This window comes from Pleurodeles waltl, chromosome 11, assembly GCF_031143425.1.
Source record: "Pleurodeles waltl isolate 20211129_DDA chromosome 11, aPleWal1.hap1.20221129, whole genome shotgun sequence".
NCBI classification, from domain to species: Eukaryota; Metazoa; Chordata; class Amphibia; order Caudata; family Salamandridae; genus Pleurodeles; species Pleurodeles waltl.
The window spans coordinates 45,801,978-45,821,815 of NC_090450.1; the positions used below are offsets into that span (position 1 = coordinate 45,801,978).

Consider the following 19,838-nt stretch of genomic DNA (forward strand, 5'->3'; position numbering starts at 1 on the left):
TGATGGAAATTCAGCGATGCATCAAAATTTAGAGGTGCTGTGTCAGTATTATTGATGCAAGTAGCCTATTCCATTAGGCCCAATGTGAAAGACTGTAAAATGGTAGAATAGCACCTTGTACAATATCACATTGGTCCTAACTGTAAGGTGAGTAGTATGGCTATGTGTCATATAATAGAGGGCATAGTCACCTTAAGTGTATGCGGAGACCTAAGCATATGTGACATGGTGAGTGATGGTGTTATGATTGTGAATAGAACTATATTGTGTAATATAATGTGGAAATATACGTATTATTTACTTTATTCGGGTACTTACCTGTTTTCCCATGGAATATGCAGACCTGGACTTGGGGACCCCTTCCTCTATGGATAAGTGACAATCCTGGCCTGTCCCTTGCAAACAATACATAACGTCACATAGCCTTGCTTCAGAGGATGTTGACCTTATAGGTGCCATGGTACCAGGTTGATAAAGGGGTCCTACAACATGACTGCACACGTTAAGACCAGCTACTCGTAGTGGGGATGTGGAGAACAGACATTTTCCAGCATGTGAAATGACCTCAAATATTCAGAATCCTCTTTAAAAGCTGCTGTGTCAGTCTTTAGACTTAGGAGGCATAGGAATTATGATGCACAGCAGGATTTCCAGACACATCTGACAGATTAATCAAACCATGAAAATCTTGTAAATCTTACTGTGTCTGTTGCAGGTGAGTTTTTCCAACAGAACACCCTCTCTGCAAACATTAATTTCCCTGTGATGCAGCAGGATCCCGTGCAGATTTTTTAGGATGTAGGCCCCAAAAATACAGTTGCATTTGGCCAAACGCGCCACGTTGTTAATATGGAGCTAACAGAGCATCACGGCTATGTCAAAAAAATGACACAGTGGTGGTGCAAACCCCTTGTAAATATCCCCTGAAGGCATTTTAGAAGTCAGTAAAGTTTGACTGACTGCTAAAGTGGGTTTGTGACACCATATTGAATCATTGTTTGGAAGGGACATGTTTTGCTGTTCCTTCCATATATAACTTTTTTTTGTGAGATATATTAAAGATTTCCAACTGTAATTCTGATCTCAAACCATTGAAAAGGTACCAACCCCCAATTTGGGGTTGTAGCCCATTTGTAAGGTGAAGAGGCCCCCTTTGGACCCTTTCCCCTTTGAATATTTTGAAACAAATTTCAGGGAGAAAATTGAGTTGTTAACATTTCCTTTAAGGAAAACAGACTGCATTTAAAAAAACGTTCTTTATTTAAATACAATCAGAGGTATTGTTGTTTGCTGACCACCAAGGGCCACAAGTGCTTAATTTGAGAATAAAAAGGTGCTGGTGCACAAAGCCTTCCTCTGAAACACGCGGCTGCTGCTGTTAAACATGCGAACACGGAATACTGAGGCTACGTAAGCCTGAAGCCATCTCGGGCCTCTTTAATCCATTTACAGCCACTCTCTGCCCCTTCAGCTCACTCTTGCAGCTTTCTGATTTCTCCCTTTGTGATGCTTTTTCGTTTTTTCTTTTCCATATGTGTCTTTTACTTGCAGTAAATAATTGCCGACCCTCAAAAATAAGTGACAGTGCTCTGCACCGGAAACAACAAGCACAAATTAGGCACTGAGGGCCACTATCCCTGTGGTTGTTGGCAACGAGAGTGATTCAAGATTTGTGACCTTCTTTATGAATTTTAATAGGAAATTAAATTGTGACCTACTGCGATTCGTTATATTGTGATCTGACCTCTTAGTACATGGTTCGAAAAATCTGAATGGATTCACAAAAAGAGTGGACATTTTGGACAACAATTTACAAACAGATTATGGCTGAAAGCAAAACAAGAATGCATTTAGTTTATTTAAAGAACACAAACTTTCCTTTAAAAAGCCAGACGTTATCCCAAACCTTTATTAGAAAACCCAATAGCTCCGTCTTTTATAAAAGCATGATGATTGTTTGAAAAAAGGGCATAATGAGAAATGTTTTAACTGTTTTATTTGTAAAGACATTAACATACATTTTGTAGTACAGGATACAAAACTAAAAATTCTAACAAATATCAGATTCCACAAATATTTGTTTTTTATGTATTTTGTTTTGTTACAATCCTGCAGTGTGATTATGTATGAAATAAGCAGTGTACTTATAATAGTAGTAATGTTTGAAATATAAATGAAAGCCAGTAATCATACTCCTGGTAAACACCTGGTCCATATTCACTTTTGACAGCACCCAGCAAGCAGACGAATTATAGCAAGAAAAAAGAATTTACATAGTCTGTTACGACACAACACCAGCCGCCATGTGATGGAACAATAAATGGCACAGCATAAAACCCCTTGAATTTGAACAACATTATCAGTGAACCAATGCATGCACCATACCATTGAAAACAACTCCAGCTGCATAATAAAGCACAAGCTGTGCACAGATGTAACAGGTGACACTGCGGATTTGAGAAGGACTTTAAAAAAAGCATCTGGATAACATTGGATATATACTTTGCAGTAAAACTCATGGACACACCAACAAAAGCCCCAGGCCAAGTTCTCATGCCTTTTTGTATAGTAATCCTGAAGAACGAAACCGCAGTCAAGCATTGCTGCTCAAGAAGGAAGGAAAACCACCCAGATTTTCCTCAATCATTTACAAATTTGACAGCTTCGAGCATACCATATTTATTTGCTCCAAACTTTATTCATTCCAATATGTAATTATATTTTTCATAGATAATTTCTTATCCTTATTTTCTTTTCCAAATTCTTAATGTACATATAATGACAACACGTATTTCGTCATCACCACTTGTGTAGCAGCTGACTTCTTCAGGGCTACAATAAATCCGAACATGAAAGTGAGTTTTAGGAGGAGCAATTCCATCCAGTATGATCTTATTCATAAGAATGAAAACACCTGTGATCTAAAACAGTTAAGATCGTGCACTGCCACCAAATTCCTTATTTGGACTAAAGTCACATGTGGTCAACACATGTAAAATATTGGTCACTAGCATTCCGTAGATAACTAAGTTCATTCTGAAAACAATCAGTATTTCCAGACAAAGGAACTCAATTCACAAGTAAAGGATAGAATTCAATAATAGTTCACTCCTATCTCTACAGCCATGTAAAGAGTATGGTCATCTAATCCAAGAGTTTACCCAACAACATCTAAAGGCGCACAATCCATACAAAATGCTACTGTTAGAAATGGGGTCTTTGGTTGGCAGTCAGGTTACCCCCTGTCCAAGCAAGGACGCTCACTCTAGTCAGGGTAAAGGAGAATCACACTCAGTTAACCCCCGCTCATCCCCTTGGTGGCTTGGCACGAGCAGGGAGGCTTAACTTCAGAAGCAGAGTATTTGTACTAACATAGTAATACAGTGAAAACACTAAAAAATGGACACCATACCAGTTTAGAAAAATAGGGAATATTTATCTAAATCAAACAAGACCACAACAACACAAATACAACATCCACAAGTCAAGATATGAATTTTCAAAAGAATATGAGTCTTAAACCTTAGAAAACAGTGAAAATGCTGTTGGTACACAAAGTACCTGCTTAGCGTCAAAAATAAAGCTGCACAGGCGAGCGTGCCTCAGAAAAGGGTAGCAATGCATTGATTCCTTACTTGTAAGTGAGGATGTGCATCGTTTTCTTCTCCGGTTGGGTCGACGATGCATCGTTTTTCTTCCTCGCAAGAGAGCAATGTGTTGATTTCCGAACAGGGCACCTCGGATCCACATAGAGTTGGGTTGACTTGGATGCCTAGGGATGATGCGTGGAAAAGCCAGTCACACAGTATCAGAAAACCGTGCTGCGTGGAGTTTGTGTCATTATCAGCCTCCGTAAGTGGGGGGTTGCACGTCGTTTCTCCAGCCACGATACTTCGATCTCCCAGCCGCAAGGCAGGTGGAGCGTCGATTTCAGCCGCGAAGACGGCAGCACGTCATTTATTAGCTGCGTTGCGGAAGGTGCGTCGAAGAGTTCTCCGCACGGCATTCTGTACGTGGATTTTCAGTTCTTGTCTGCAAACTTCACCTTTCAAGGGCCCAGGGACTAGATAGGGCCCCACTTGGCAGGCTAGGAGTCTCAGCAGAGAGTCCAGGTGCTGGCAGGGGAAGTTTTTGATGGCCCTGAAACTTCAACAGGAGGCGAGCTCAATTCTAGCCCTTAGAGATTCTTCTCAAGCAGAATGCACAACAAAGTCCAGTCTTTGTCCCCTTAACAGGAGGAGCAGCAACTGCAGGATAGCCCAACACAGCACAGTCACAGGCAGGGGCAGCACTTCTCCTCAGCTCTTCAGCTCTTTTCCTTGGCAGAGGTTCCTGTTGTTTCCAGAATTGATCTAATTTTCAGGGGTTTTAGGTCCACTACCAATACTCCTTTCTACCTTTGAAGTAGGCCTACTTCAAAGGAAAGTCTCTCTTGTTTGTAAAATCCTGCCTTGCCCAGGCCATGCCCCAGACACACACCAGGGGGTTGGAGACTGCACTGTGTAAGAGCAGGCATAGCCTTTTCAGGTGTCAGTGACCACTCCTCCCCTCCCTGCCAGCACAGATGGCTCATCAGGATATGGATATGCAGGCTACACCCCAGCTCCCTTTGTGTCACTGTCTAGAGGAGAGATTCAAACAGCCCAACTGTCAAACTGACCGGGAAAGGGAATCCACAAACAGGCAGAGTCACAGAATTGTTTAAGCAAGAAAATGCCTACTGTCTAAAAGTCGCATTTTCAAACACACAATCTAAAAACAACCTTTACCTAAAGATGTATTTTTAAATTGTGAGTTCAGAGATCCTAAACTTTACATTTGGATCTTCCCCCAAATGGAATCTGCACTTTAATAATATTTAAGGGCAGCCTCCATGTTAATCTATAAGAGAGATAGGCCTTGCACATTGAAAACCGAATTCGGAAGTATTTCACTGCTAGGACATATAAAACACATTAGTATATGTCCTACATTAAACATACACTGCACCCTACCCATGGGGCTACCCAGGGCCTACCTTAGGGGTGCATTACATGTAGGAAAAGGGAAGGCTTAGGCCAGGCAAGTGGGTAAACATGCCACGTCAAATTGACAGTTTAAATCTGCACACACAGACACTGCAGTGGCAGGTCTGAGCCATGTTTATAGGGCTACTCGTGGGTGGCACAACCAGTGCCTCAGGCCCACTAGTAGTATTTGAGTTACAGGCCCGGGGCCCCTCTAGTGCATTGTACTAGGGACTTACTAGTAAATCAAATATGCCAATCATGGAAAGCCAATTACCATGCATTTTACAAAGGATAACTTGCACTTTACCACTGGTTAGTAGTGGTAACGTTCCCAGAGTATCAAAAACAGCAAAAACAGGGTCCAGCACACAACAAAAACCTGGGAAACAGAGGCAAAAAGTTAGGGGAGACCACGCCAAGGATGCCAAGTCTGACAGCTACCTAACCAGTAAATATCACTCTCAATTCATTCTCGTTATGGTAAACCAAAATCTTGCATAGTAAACAGATTCGATCTCTAAATTTTATATAAAATCACCATTAGCATCCATTCGTATCGGCTGAAATAAAACATAAAATACACAGAATATACCATTCAAATTACATTCTGTCACTCCTGCAAACACCGCCATCGGTAAAGTCATGCGTAAAGATAAGATCCTGTCCTAGGCATCTTATCCAACTATGATACCAATATTTGTAAAGTATGTGTATCATACAAGCTGTATTAATTACATAGCTAAAACCGTATTGTCGCAATTGTTCAATCTATTACTTGTTGCAAACACGCCATATATAAGCCTTCAGTAAAAGTGAAATATACTACAGAACACATGACCCCGCTATTCGAGTCCCATCAATAGTTATTCTTGCCATTCATGAAGTACTACATCAGTCTAAACGGAAACAGAACAACGCCACACTTTCGCACATAGGGAAACTCTGTGATGTGCATCCGAATTCTAGTATTTCACTAATAGTAAAGAGATAATACCCTCAGATGTGCAGTTCATAAGACCAGTAAATAGACCACAGCACTGTCTCTAAATACATTTTGTCTGACCCATGTGCTGACTCTTAGTAATGAACCTTCGGACCCCAAAACATGCCATTCTAACTGTACGTAATCAGACAGCTCTCATTTCACATTCATGATAAGGTACCATTTCGGCACAGGAGCACAAGAGCCAAATAATACATGGTCACCACTAAGTAAGCACTCACCCCCACAGCATTAATGAATCTCTCAACATCATGCATCCTGTCATAACAACAAGAGAGTACTCCATAGCATCTGGCTTCTTGCCAAACACACACATGAAACTCGGGCGCAATCTTACTCTGCTTGAAGTAACTTTTTTCGATGACCATAGAGTCTAGGCATCCCAAACAGAATAACATCACCTCGCTGGGCATCTTGAAAGTCCTTAAGATGTCTGTACCTTCTTCAGAACACAAGCGCCGTCCTTGGGACACTTGAACCAAAACACCCATTATCACCAAAATCTATATTATGTCAACAATTGCCAATATTAATGCTCCTTTCTAACTTACGGTAACCTATAATCCTTCGTCTATTCAATACTCAAATGTACATCCTGATTATATATTGTGTCTACACAACCATAGTAATCCTTCTTATCAGTATACTGGTATCTTATTAATGTGATATAAACGTGTATTCATATTCAATGTTCCTTTCTAGCTTGCAGGAGTATGTACCAGCATCAATTCTCCTGGAAATGTGCCCATTATCCACAGAAAAGTGATGCAGAGGAGAGTCAAATACAATATACAAATGCTCAAACACAGTCAATGAAAAAAATGAAAAAAAATGGAAAAAAAGGAAAGGTGGGAGGAAAGCAGAGGTCAGTAAGCTAGGTCCAATGCATGCATAAGACATCACCCAGATACTGAGCCATCTCAATTAAAGTGCCATATAAAACCTCTTCTAATGTTCTTGACAGATCATCTTACACCAATTCATTACACAGAGAGCAGAGTCTAGCAGCCCAGGAGAGTTGTGGGCATTCTTTGATGTATCTGAGAACGCAGAAGAACAGGGGGTAAGCCAGCACGTCCTTGGAGATCACTCTGGTGTGAAGGCAGCATCCTTCCAGCAGGGTCAGAAATCAGCAGTTGGAAAGGCAAGAAGTAGAAAAGCTGTCCTTGCAAAAAAGCAGTCCAGTTGAGTCCTTTGTGCAGAACAGCAGTTCTTCTGATGACAATTCGGTTCCAGGCCAAGAAGTGACTGATTTTATGTACTTATACCCAAATGTGTTTTTGAAGTGAGGGAGACTTCAATGAGTGGTTTTGAAGTGCCACAGTTCCTGTTTCAGCCAAATCCTGTCTACCAGGAGATCTTTCAGGAGAGTGGGGGGGTAATCAGTCCTTTGTGTGGGGGGTCAGGCCACTGCCCTTTGAAGTGTAAGTGAGACCCCTCCACCATTCTTGCTCAGGCAGACCCATCATTCTGCAGATTAATTTAGATGTAGTTGAGTGTCTTGTGTTTAATGGTTCCTGGATGGAATGCATAAGGGGAGTTGTCACCCAGCACTGACCAGCTGTTAAAAGATTTTAAAAGTGGCATTTCTAAAATAGTAATGTTAAATCCAACGTTACCAGTAAAGATGGTTTATCATTAACATTACACTGGTATGATGCATAATATGCTTCTCATTTCTGATCGAGAATTACAGTTTAAGAAATTTCCAATGCTGGCCTATGAGAGGAGCAGGCTTCCCTATAGTGAAAAATGACTTTGGGATTTTTTCACTACCAGAATATGTAAAGCTAAAAAGTACCTGTCCTATCCTGGCTTTTAAAGGATTGGTTGGTCGCCCCACTCACTGCTGCTGCTCCTGCCTGCCTTTGCCGCCTCCTGCCTGCAGATTCCTTCGCTCGCTGCTCCTGGGATTTCCCGCCGCTGCCTCCCTGCGGCCCCGCCCCCCTGTGATTCCATTCGCCGGACCGCTCCCGCCACCCAGCTGCTCCTCCCTCCCGGCTCCTTACTTATGACGCCCCCAGAGCGACCGCGCAGCGGACGCGCGCAGCGGGAGCACCGACTGAGCGCCGAAGGTGGGCCAAAGGTAAGCCCGTCTGCGCCCGTCCGCGCCTGGACCGCGCCCAGCGCCAGACCCCCTGGTCCTCTCCCTCGCCAGCACACCCTGCACAGCTACGATGCCAGAACACTCCACGCACTCAACGCCGGCCGAAACACCGCCTGCTACCGAGCCACCCCGAGACGCACCCACGGACCCTTCACCTGCCTGACCTGCCGCTTCACCAGCCTACGACCCAACACTGCACCTACTAAACCGAGCCCCAGCAACAAACACCTGATGTGCATCCTGCTCAACACCCGCTCCGTTCACAGGCATGCCGTCGAACTCTGGAACCTCCTCGACTCGACAGCACCAGACATCGCCTTCCTGACGGAAACCTGGATGAACGCCTCCTCAGCACCCGACGTCGCCATCGCCGTCCCAGAAGGCTACAAAATCACCAGGAGGGACCGCGTCAACCAGACAGGAGGAGGCATCGCCATCATCCACAAGAACACCATCCGCATCACGACCAACTCCGATGACACCTTCACCTCCGCCGAACACCTCCACTTCCAGATACACACCAACCCCAAGACCACGCTCAGAGGCACCCTCATCTACAGACCACCGGGACCACGCACACAGTTCAGCGAAGACATCACAGACTTCGTCAGCCCCCACGCCATCAATTCCACCGACTACATCCTCCTGGGGGACCTCAACTTCCACCTGGAGGACGACAAGGACCGCAACACCACTGCTCTACTGGACAACCTGGCCAACCTCGGACTCAAGCAACTGGTAACCACCCCTACCCACCACGCCGGCCACACGCTTGACCCAGTCTTCTCATCCAGCAAATATGTCACCTTCAGCCACTCCACCAATCTCCAGTGGACTGACCACAGCTGCGTCCACTTCAGCTTCAGTAAAACGACGACCCACCACCACCCTCAACAAACCCCCCGCAGGAGCTGGAACAAGATCACCGGCGACCAGCTCACCACCTTCCTCAGCCAGAACCCCCCCACCAGCTCAACGGACCCCAACGAAGCCGCCAACAACCTCACACAGTGGATCACCAACTGCGCAGACGCCCTCGCACCACTGAAGAAGAACCCCCCCATCAGACGCAGCAGCAAGAAAGCCTCCTGGTTCACCGACGAGCTCATCACCTCCAAGAAGAACTGCCGCTCCCTGGAGAACACCTGGCGCACCAACCAGACCACAGACAACATGACGGCCCTCAAACATGCCACCCGCAAACACCACCAACTGATCCGCAACACAAAGAAGACAGCCTTCAAGGAACGACTGGACAACAACACCCACAACAGCAAGGAACTCTTCAACATCGTCAAAGAGCTCTCCAACCCCGACGCCGGAAACAATGACATCACTCCCTCGCAAGACCTCTGCGACTCCCTCGCAGCCTTCTTCCACGACAAGATAGCCAACATTCACAACAGCTTCGGCCCACCAACCACAAACCCCACCACCGAACCGATGCCCCCCACCGCCACCCTCCGCACCTGGACCCCAGTCAGCACCGAAGACACAACACGCACAATGAACACCATCCACTCCGGATCCCCTACGGACCCCTGCCCACACCACATCTTCAACACGGCCGACCACATCATCGCACCCCACCTCCGTGACATCGTCAACGCCTCCTTCAACACCGCCACCTTCCCGGAGTGCTGGAAACACGCCGAGATCAGTGCCCTGCTGAAGAAACCAACTGCAGACCCCTCCGACCTCAAGAACTACCGCCCCATCTCGCTCCTCCCGTTTCCTGCCAAAGTCATCGAGAAGACCGTCAACAGACAGCTAGCTGCCTTCCTCGAGACCAACGGATCCCTCGACCACTCGCAATCCGGCTTCCGAGCCAACCACAGCACGGAGACCGCCCTCATCGCAGCCACAGACGACATCAGATCCCTAATGGACAATGGGGAAACTGCGGCCCTCATCCTCCTGGACCTCTCCGCAGCGTTCGACACTGTCTGCCACCGCACCCTGGTACAGTGCCTGAACAACACCGGCATCCAGGAGAAGGCCCTGGAGTGGATCACCTCATTCCTCGCCGGAAGAACCCAGAGAGTCCGCCTCCCCCCGTTCCGGTCAGCGGCCACCGAAGTCATCTGCGGAGTTCCACAAGGGTCATCGCTCAGCCCCACCCTCTTCAACGTCTATATGAGCCCCCTCGCAACCATCGCACGTCAACACAACCTCAAGATCATCACCTACGCCGACGACGCCCAGCTGATCCTCTCCCTCACCAGCGACCCGGACGCCGCCAGAGCCAGCCTACACGAAGGGATAAAAGACGTCGCCGAATGGATGAAGAACAGCTGCCTGAAACTGAACTCAGACAAGACGGAGGTCCTCATCCTGGGATCATCACCATCCGCCTGGGACGACTCCTGGTGGCCCCCCGCCCTGGGAGCCACCCCCAAGCCAACGGACCACGCTCGCAACCTAGGCTTCATCCTGGACTCCTCCCTCTCGATGACCAGACAAGTCAACGCCGTCTCATCTTCATGCTTCAACACCCTGCGCATGCTTCGAAAGATCTTCCGGTGGATCCCCACCGAGACCAGGAAGACGGTCACCCAGGCCCTCGTCACCAGTCGGCTGGACTACGGGAACGCCCTCTACGCCGGCACCGCCGCCAAACTCCAGAAGAAACTCCAACGGATCCAGAACGCCTCAGCACGACTCATCCTGGACATCCCCCGACACAGCCACATCTCCGAACACCTGAGAGACCTGCACTGGCTCCCCGTCAACAAAAGAATCACGTTCCGACTCCTCACCCACGCACACAAGGCCCTCCACGACCTGGGCCCCAAGTTCCTCAACAGCCGCCTGACCTTCCACAAGCCCACCCGCCAGCTCCGCTCCGCCAGCCTCGCTCTCGCCACCGTCCCCCGCATCCGCAGAGCCACCGCCGGAGGAAGATCCTTCTCCTACCTGGCAGCCAAGACATGGAACTCCCTCCCCATCCACCTCCGGACAACGCAAGACCATCTCGCCTTCAGGAAGCAACTCAAGACCTGGCTGTTCGAGCAGTAGCGTTCCCCTCGCCCCCAGCGCCTTGAGACCCTCCGGGTGAGCAGTGCGCTATACAAATGCCTTTGATTGATTGATTGATTGATTAAATACACTGCACACTGCGTGTCACATAGGGCCTACCTCAGAAATGATTATATGTAATAATAGGGGCGTTTAAGGATTGGCAAAGGGTTTTTAATTAAAATTCGAGGTGTCAGTAAAACTACACACACAGGCCTTTCAATGGCAGGCCTCAGTTGTGGCTAAGGGGCTACATATGTGGATGGCACAATCATGGCTACAGGCCCACCAGTTACATTTCATTTATAGGCTTTGAGCACATATAGTGCACTTTACTAGGTACTTATAGGTCAATTAAATATGTCAATTGGGTAGAAGCCAATGTTACCATGTTTAGGGGTGAGAGCACAAGCACTTTAACACTGGTCAGCTGTGGCAAAAAGAGCAGAGTCCTTAACTGAAAAATTAAGGGAGGAAGTCTGGGGGGAAGACCACCCTAGGGGTGTCAGTCTAACACCATTGTATTAATACTTTGCATGCCACCTTTATTGTCAGAGAATATAGTTCTTAGCATCTCTAGATGTATCTGCTCTGTGTGTTTGTTGTTCTTAAAATCCTTGCAAAGAAGAGGAGCCAAAGAAGATGTATAGAGAGGAAGACTTTGTACCATTATATATGCAGTATATGTATGTCACAATTACATGAGTGAGCTCAGTCAACCAAAAGTTGTGAAATACAGTGAATATCTGGTACATGATGGGGGAGAAGTGGAGGGAGAAGGAGAGGGAGAGAAAGGGGGAGGTAGAGGTAGAGAGAAAGAGAATGTGCGTGTGTGTGTGTTTGTATGTATGTGTGTATATATACAAAGCATGTTGTAAAGAATAGATCGGTCCTTATAGTGTGGGTAATCCCTTACTGAACCAGGCAAACACTATCTGTATGAGGACTCGTGCATTATGAGGGCAGGTCCAAGGTTGGCAAATGGCAAGTTTGCCATGTGTTAATAATAGCTACTTTTGATCCATGTCATGACATTTTCATCCATTATCTTAAAATTCCTGTCTCTCTATCTCATTCTTGAAGGGTCTCTTTCATCCCTGCTTTTGCCATTTGTCACGGTTTTCTTATATTGGTCTTTTCTTCCTTTCTCTCTTTTCACCCTTTCTCCCTCTTGCTCAGGAAAAATATCTGAAGAAAATTACATCCTTGTCTCCAAAACAGAGTGGAGGTGCCCATCACTTGAAATATGTGCACAAATTAAGCAATTATAATAACTCATGTTCTAATATCACATGCACTTACAGCTCATGTGTAAATATCAGATGTTGTAATAACCTGTCCCCTAAAAGGTGTTTGAAATTGAGTTTCTGATTGGCAGATGTATGCACCCCATTCATGAAGGAGCCGCAAGCCTAGTCAAGGTAAGTCAGATACACACCATAAATTAACCTGTGCTCACCCTCTGGTAACTTGGCACAGAGCAGGCAGGCTTAACGTATGAGGCAATGTATAATGTATTTGTGCAACACTTAAGACAGTAAAGCAGTGAAAAACACACACAAAAAATCCACACTAAGTTAGAAAAATAGATCCTAATTTAATGAACAAAATAACACCACAAATCCAAAAAAACAAAAATTAGAAGTCCGGATATGAATTTATAAAGAATATCTTCAAATATAGTGCTTAGAAATTTAAAGTGCTAACCAGGGCTATCTGGTCTAGCTAGAATGGGGTAAATCCAAAGTTCAGGCTGACCATGGTGGAGCGCTGGCCGGCAACAGGGACCAACCTTGTCCAACAGAAACAGTAGCGTGTGGAGGATTGGGTCAATGCCAAAGATCCAATGCGAGGAGCAGAGGAGATGATGCAGAGGCGATGCTCTGGTTCTGATCTGCAAAGTAAGGGATGTGTTGTCACTGAGCCAGGCAGTCGATGATGTGATGACCTCGAGGTGTGCCATCAACCCTTTATGATCTAGGCCATGCGTCGTCATCGAGCTGTACAGCTGCCAAACCGAAGGCGATGTGTTGCAGCTGAGAGGCTGTGGTTCCAAGCCACGCAGTTGGTGCTTTGATGTCTTTATCCTCAATGGCAGCAGCGATGCATCAGCATCAGGGAGAGATGTAGTAGTTCTGATCAGCGCAGTGATGGCAAATAAGTAATTTCTGTAGATACAGCTGCAGAACCAGCTTTCAAGGGCCCAGGACTGGATTGTCACCACTTGGCAGGGTAGGACTTACAGCTGTCAGATTCCAGAAGCTGTAGCAGAGTGGACTGAAGTATTTGATTGCAATGAGACTTAAGAAACTGGAGAAAGCCAGCAAGCCCTTGGAGTCACTTTGGCTCTGGGGATGTGTAGATGCAGGTCCAGTCCTTCTCGCTCCCAGGCAAGGAGGCAGCAGAGCAGGCACAGCAAAGCAGGAATGCAGCAAAGTCCAGCAGAGTCCCAGCAGAGAGACAGTCCCTTCAGAAGCACAGCAGTCCTTCTTCTTGGCAAAATGTCCTCAGATCCATAAGTATAATGATTTGGTGGTGTTTGGGGCCCAGTACTTATACCCAGTTGTATATTTTAAGTGAGGGAAACTTCAAAGAGAGGCTTTTGAAGTGCACAAAGTCCCTGCCCTTCCTACATTGACTCCTGAAAAACTACAAAGGGTTATGCAGCCCTTTTTGAGGGCTCAGTAGCCAACACATTCAGGTGTAAGTGTTATCTCCTTCCTCCCATCCTGTCCAGGATGACCCATCAAGATGTTAATGGCCATCAGAGTGTGGATGGGCCACCAGGCACACCTTCCTCTTTTTGTGTGTGGCAGTCTAGATGGAAAGCACAAGAGTCCAGCTGTTACCCCTTGCCCCCTTAGACCTGTATTCAAAGCCAGGCAGAGGCACAGAATGGTTAAAGTAAGTAGAGAAAGGCCAACTTTCGAAAACTGTTAATTTCAGACTTGAACCTTAAAAATCCAACTTTACCATAAGTTGTGATTTTAAATTGTGAAGCCAGAGACACCAAGCTAAAAATATCTATCTGGTCCCAATTGGAAATTACAGTTATAATATGTAATATAACAATTCCTATGTTAATATATGAAATAAAAAGGCCTTGCAGTAGAGAAAGACAAATTTTCATTACCTGGACATAAAAAAACGCAAAAGTATATGTCCAACTTTTTAAATGCACTGCTCCTTGCCATTGGGGCTGTCCAGGGCCTTCCTTAGGGGTGACTTAAATGTATTAAAAAGGACAGTTTGGGGCCTTGTAGATGGGTTAACCTGCCAGGTCGAGATGGCAGTTTAAAACTGCACAAACAGGCCCAGCAATGGCAGGCCGGAGGCATGTTTAAAGGGCTACTAAAATGGGTGACACATTCGGTGCTGCAGCCCCACTAGCAGCATTTAATCAACAAGCCCTGGTCACATTTAGTGTACTTTATTAGGGGCGTACAAGTGAATTAAATATGCCATTGTAGATATGCAAATAGTACCATGTTTCAGGAAAAGAACACACACACTTTAGCACTGGTCAGCAGTGGTTAAATGTCCAGAATCCTAAAGCCAGCAAAAACAAAGTCAGTAAAATAGGAGGTCGGAAGGCAAAAAAGTCAGGTGGAAACCACGGTAATAAGGCCAGATCTAAAAACAGGCATTACCCGTGTTTCAGTTTATTTTTTGTTCACAGTACCACACTACTCTAAGTTACTTTTCTGCATCCTTTGTTGGGGTCTGTGCCTGGGTTGTGTAGTTTGCATACATCTGTGAACCATGACTTAATTGACTTAAATATTGTAACCGCCATTCATTCTATGAGATGTCGCATTTTAAAAACAGCATTTGTTTTACAAAACAAATTCATGACACAAGAAGCCTTTAAAATATTTTGTCAAGAGAGAAATGCAAATAGAAGAGCACTGTGATAGTTTTGTTTTACAAACCCTATGGACATCAAGGAAGCTCGAGCCTGATCATAAGTGTTTAGGATCCATCTGACATCAACTCTCGAGGTTTCATTGACTCTCCACCCATTATTTGAGGCGGAACCAAAACTAGCGTTTGATTAAGCCAATAGGTCTGACCTGGTGAACCTGCCTGTTACTTTTTTTTATTTCTCTACAAATCTAAACATTACGCAGTACAGGTTTGAAAGTGAGAAAAGGTCATACTTACACCTTCGAAGGCTGAAAGCGGAATGGAAGCAACGCTTGTGCCATCATCCCTGTCACCTGAAGAGGACTGATGTACATACGTACACCGCTGAAATACTGTCACTCACAGAGAGAATTGCCTATGGCTGAAGTGGGCTGACCTAACAGTGCATGCTGTGTGCTATGATGGGTGGTTGTAAAGTGTGAATTAAACTTAAACAGAGCAGAACTTTCAAAAGGTAACAAATACGTACAGTTATCAACTGTCTGGAAAATCAATTTAACATTAACCAAAAACCTTATTCCATCCTCCCCCTCCCACACACACACCATTGTTATGCAGCTCTTTTATACTCCTCTGCTTTATTTGTAAAAAAAAATGTACTTTATTTGATTGGTTGTTTTGATTGATTGCTTTAGACATTTATACATATCATGATTCCCCTGAAATAGATAAACTGAGTCCAGACGTCTTATATCATATGCATCCTCTAGCCCCATCGCTCCAGATTTGTTTATTATAAATAGATTTGCTGTAGACAAGTTATAGATGCCCGGCTACCTGCATGTATTATATTAGCAAATAACCTAGAAAAAAACATTTGTAAATTGCCGCATTTTGTATATTTAGTACCGGATTGTTTTGAAAGGTGTGTTAAAGTAACTGTAAGAAATGAAAGAATGAAAAATAAAGCGAACTTTGATGTCCAAGACTCACTTTTTAACTTCTAGATTTTGCTTGAAACATAAAGGCATAAATCCCTCATCAGTCAAACTCTGCCTGAAAATTAGCTTCGCATGAAGTGATGGACGCTCTGCAAGTGATTCGATTGCATTCTTTCTGTGCAAATAATAGTCCCCCCCCCACTCTTCGAGAAAATGCTAGTTTTGTTGACCTTATATGTGGCATGCTGCGTTGACATCCATAAATGCAAACCTTTAAGTAAACCTCAATAAAGAATGATGGAACATCGACAACGTTCACTTTCATTCAACAATTTTGACTACACATCAGCACACAAATGTCAAATATACGAAACAAGAGTGAAAGTGAATCGAGTGTTTGTCTTCCAGCAGAAAATGAGACTGGCAAGAGAACGGAAACCGGAGAGGGGTGGGCTCTGAAGGACGCGATAACACGGCACGAGCGTAATAATGACTAGGTCAGGCGTTTTTTAAAGAAAAAAAAAACAGACCTGCGGGCGAAGCGCAAGTCCAAGCAAGGCGTCATTCAAGCAATTAAGACACCTAAGGGTGTTGTTGCTTTTCAGAAGCTTAATAATCATTCCATCACTGAAATACGGTGGCTCCTAGCACAAATCTATAGCAGTGGTTGGTTGAAAGTACATGGTTTCTTTAGAAATCAGCCTGACACTATCTTGGTTTGTGCACACGTTCACATGTGGCCCCATGACATCCAGTCACCCTCGGAGAGATGTGCTGCCTGGACGAGCTCCTTGCTTCCTCCAGGGTGGGAGAAGCTTCCTGAGTGCCTGCCTGAGTTTACAGTTCCCGAGAATCACAGTGATGGACTGTGCAGGGGCAGAGGAGACCACGAGGATGGCAAAAACAAACTTCACTAAAGGGAGAGACGCAAAGAGTGAGACGCACTCTGCCACTAAATATAAAACATCTATCAAAAGGAGGCAGCCCATCATTCTCGCTGCTCCAAAATGAGCTGAGAGCCTCGGTTTGCTGCAACTCGATGCATTCTCTTTCATCCGCCGTGTGTGTCTGAATAAGGATGTGAGGATGAGGGTGATAGAAGCGATACCAAGCATCAGCGGGATGCAGAAGCAAAGAATAGTACCAACAAGAACGTATGGTTCCTTCAAGTTCTCCTCTACACTCATGCTTGTTGGTAGAGTTGTGATGTTACTTCTTGTTGAATTCACGGCTGATGAGCTCCAGTGCCCTGGGAGGATGAGGGCCAAGGACCACATCAAAGACCCCAAGAGCATCCAGGGCACCAGCTTGGAGATCCTCAGCTTTAACCAGAAGAAGACGCGGTGGTTGAAGTCCACAATCTTCACACAGTAGAAGGCACAGAGGCAGGCAGTGAACCAGAAGTTGGAGGTGCAAGCCCATACTTGAATTTGATATAGAAATAGAACAACTTTATCCATGCCTCAAAAATCCAGCCTTATCACAGCAACGACAGCTTTTCCTAACAAAAGAAAATGGTAGCAGCAGGTGGACAACCCAAGAGCAACACAAATGAGATCACATTTTTTCAGTTGTCTGTATTTAGCCCAATCTAGGAGATTAACAGCCACAATGAAGGCGCCGGTGAGTACCCCAATCGTGCCCATTATCAATGAGAGTATCAGCATTTCTGTAGTGAATGAAAACTCAATTTTCTGCCCTTCGTTTTTCTGATCCCTTGACACCTTCACAGACTGCTATGAAGCTCTCACTAAATGGAGGTTAGGAGAGTCAAGGAGAGGGATACTTTACATGGAGTCCTGAAACCAGAGGCTGTGACAAGCGTACATCATCACTCACCATCATACTCCTCCTAAGGGTTTGGCTTCTGATGCATGCAAATCTGACAGGTTTTATGTTCCTCTTTATTCTGAGAAGCAGAAGGCAAAGTTATTTACATAAATATGTATTTGAGAAGATCTCTGCTGTGCCCAGGCTATGTCCGCTTCAGGGTTCTCCTCTAAATGCTCAGCGCAGGGCTGTCCAACCCACCTCTTGCACAGGGGATACATCTAGTTGCTGCTCTCTCATGCCATGCACCATCACCCATGCAGTGAAATACAGGCAGTTTTTTAATGGATGCTGTGGCAGTTCAACTAAATTGTTGTGCTGGCACTCATATGGTACAATGGAACTCAAAAGATAGCACCTTCTCAACATGCATTATCAAGGCCCGCTTGTGCAACACAAAATTGCTACTGTGCAACTATTAGTAAATCTACTCTTCGTGTTTATTGTAGTACACTCTCTAGAGGGGGCTTCTCAGTTGATAACAGTAGCATTGAAACAGAGATGCCGGAAGGGAGGGACCACAGAATGACTAGAGACCTGGGGTAATCAAATAAGAAAGTAAACTGTGGCCCCTCACGCAGAGATGCACATAATCAATACAAACAAATAGTAGTGTTAATAAAGACATACAAGAAAACTACGAAGAAAGTGCCAGTGGAAAAGATGCTTTGTGCTCTCTTGAGCTGTGATACACACTTGTGAGTAAAGTGATCAGTGTGCGTATAATGTAGTCAAGGCAACACGATTCATATGATAATGGTACTGAATAACTTTAGATCTGTGGGATAAGTCATTGTTGTTGACTTACCCCACAGTATGACAATTGTGGATATTGAAATAAGAACACTGGTTAGGAAATTACATTATTATTGATCAGGTGGAAGAGATTTACAGAAAAAACACAGGTTTCTCATTATTATTGTGTCCATGTGGATACCTCATATTAAGCTCCAGAATATACTGGCTCCACAATAGTCTCAATGATTGTTCTTGATGAAGTATGACCTCTTTCATTATACATGATCTTGTCAACACCAAAATTTACAGGCGGTCAGGATCTTGACTATATCATTTCTTAAAATACCTGGCTACTGTGTATGTCACATCCGCCGTGTAGGTTTGGTGGTGCGGAACTACAGAAGTCATTTCACTCAGATATGAGGGGAGGAGCAAGTGAGCAAGGTGTGTGCAGTGTTTGTGGGGAACGCGAGGAGGAAGGAGCAGTGGCATGGGCATCCATATCGCCGCTTCAAGGGCCTGTATTAGCCTGCAGGTTACTTCCGTCCTCTGCCTCATGCTGCTTCAGTGGTCTATACACCAGAACACACCAGCCAGCCAAGTCATGTCTGGGGTAAAAGCCACATAGAGTGAGGGCCCGACATTGGCATCAGCTTCAGACTGTGGCTCTGACTTGATCCCGGCCCCGGAATCTTCACCTCATCCTCCTGCATGCCTCTGGCTGCTCACTCCACACAGCAGCGGGCAGGCGAGTGTGAACATCTTTAAGCGTACCTAAATTCCTGCAACCGCAAGGGACATCATGGGGGGGACTTGCAAGCAACCACCATCATACTTCCCATAACACCTACAACTCCCACAACCTTCACCCACCCTCAAACTTCCTGCTAAAGCCCTGCCCAGCGCTTTGCCCCAGCCTGCTCAGCCCCAGCCTCCTCACAAGCTACAAGCAACGTGGCTGGGACCAAAAGAAGTAACAAGGCAGACCACACCAGAGTGAGATACAGGCAAGGAGGTGTAAGGGACCGAGCCACAAGAGGTGAGAGGGGTGAGAAGTGGGATGGGTGTTTTGAAGAAGGTCCTGATTTTCTTCATCAAGCCTTAAATGACCCACATTAGTCCTTGGGGTGCAGAACTTGCAGCAAGCCGTGTGGAGTACAGATAGGTGAGGAGAAGGAGTGATCTGCAGCCAGACAGAAGGCTTGGCAGGTGTAGGACCTGCAATTTGGTTGAGCCCCAGGTGCGCAGAAATGCCCAATTTGGATAGGGGGCAGTTTGTGGCCTGGGTGTTCTACCTCCAACTTTAAGTCAGCTCAGTCTAGGCT

At 45.5% G+C, this 19,838-nt stretch overlaps 1 protein-coding gene across 1 annotated transcript; it reads right to left on the minus strand.

Moving 5' to 3' along the window:
* Positions 1-16,700: 16,700 nt before the first annotated feature.
* Positions 16,701-17,612, minus strand: LOC138265064 (taste receptor type 2 member 9-like). Its single transcript, XM_069212613.1, has 2 exons — positions 17,507-17,612; positions 16,701-17,368 (listed from the first exon to the last, which is right to left on the minus strand). Exons 1-2 carry the CDS (start codon positions 17,610-17,612, stop codon positions 16,701-16,703), a joined length of 774 nt encoding a protein of 257 aa, XP_069068714.1.
* Positions 17,613-19,838: the final 2,226 nt, after the last annotated feature.

Bases quoted from the DNA above. Each gene is read 5' to 3' on its own strand.
- LOC138265064 (XM_069212613.1), bottom strand. From the start codon at position 17,612: ATGCTGATACTCTCATTGATAATGGGCACGATTGGGGTACTCACCGGC. The intron at 17,369-17,506 runs GTGATCTCATTT...ATCAAATTCAAG, and splicing joins ATACAGACAACTGAAAAAAT to TATGGGCTTGCACCTCCAAC.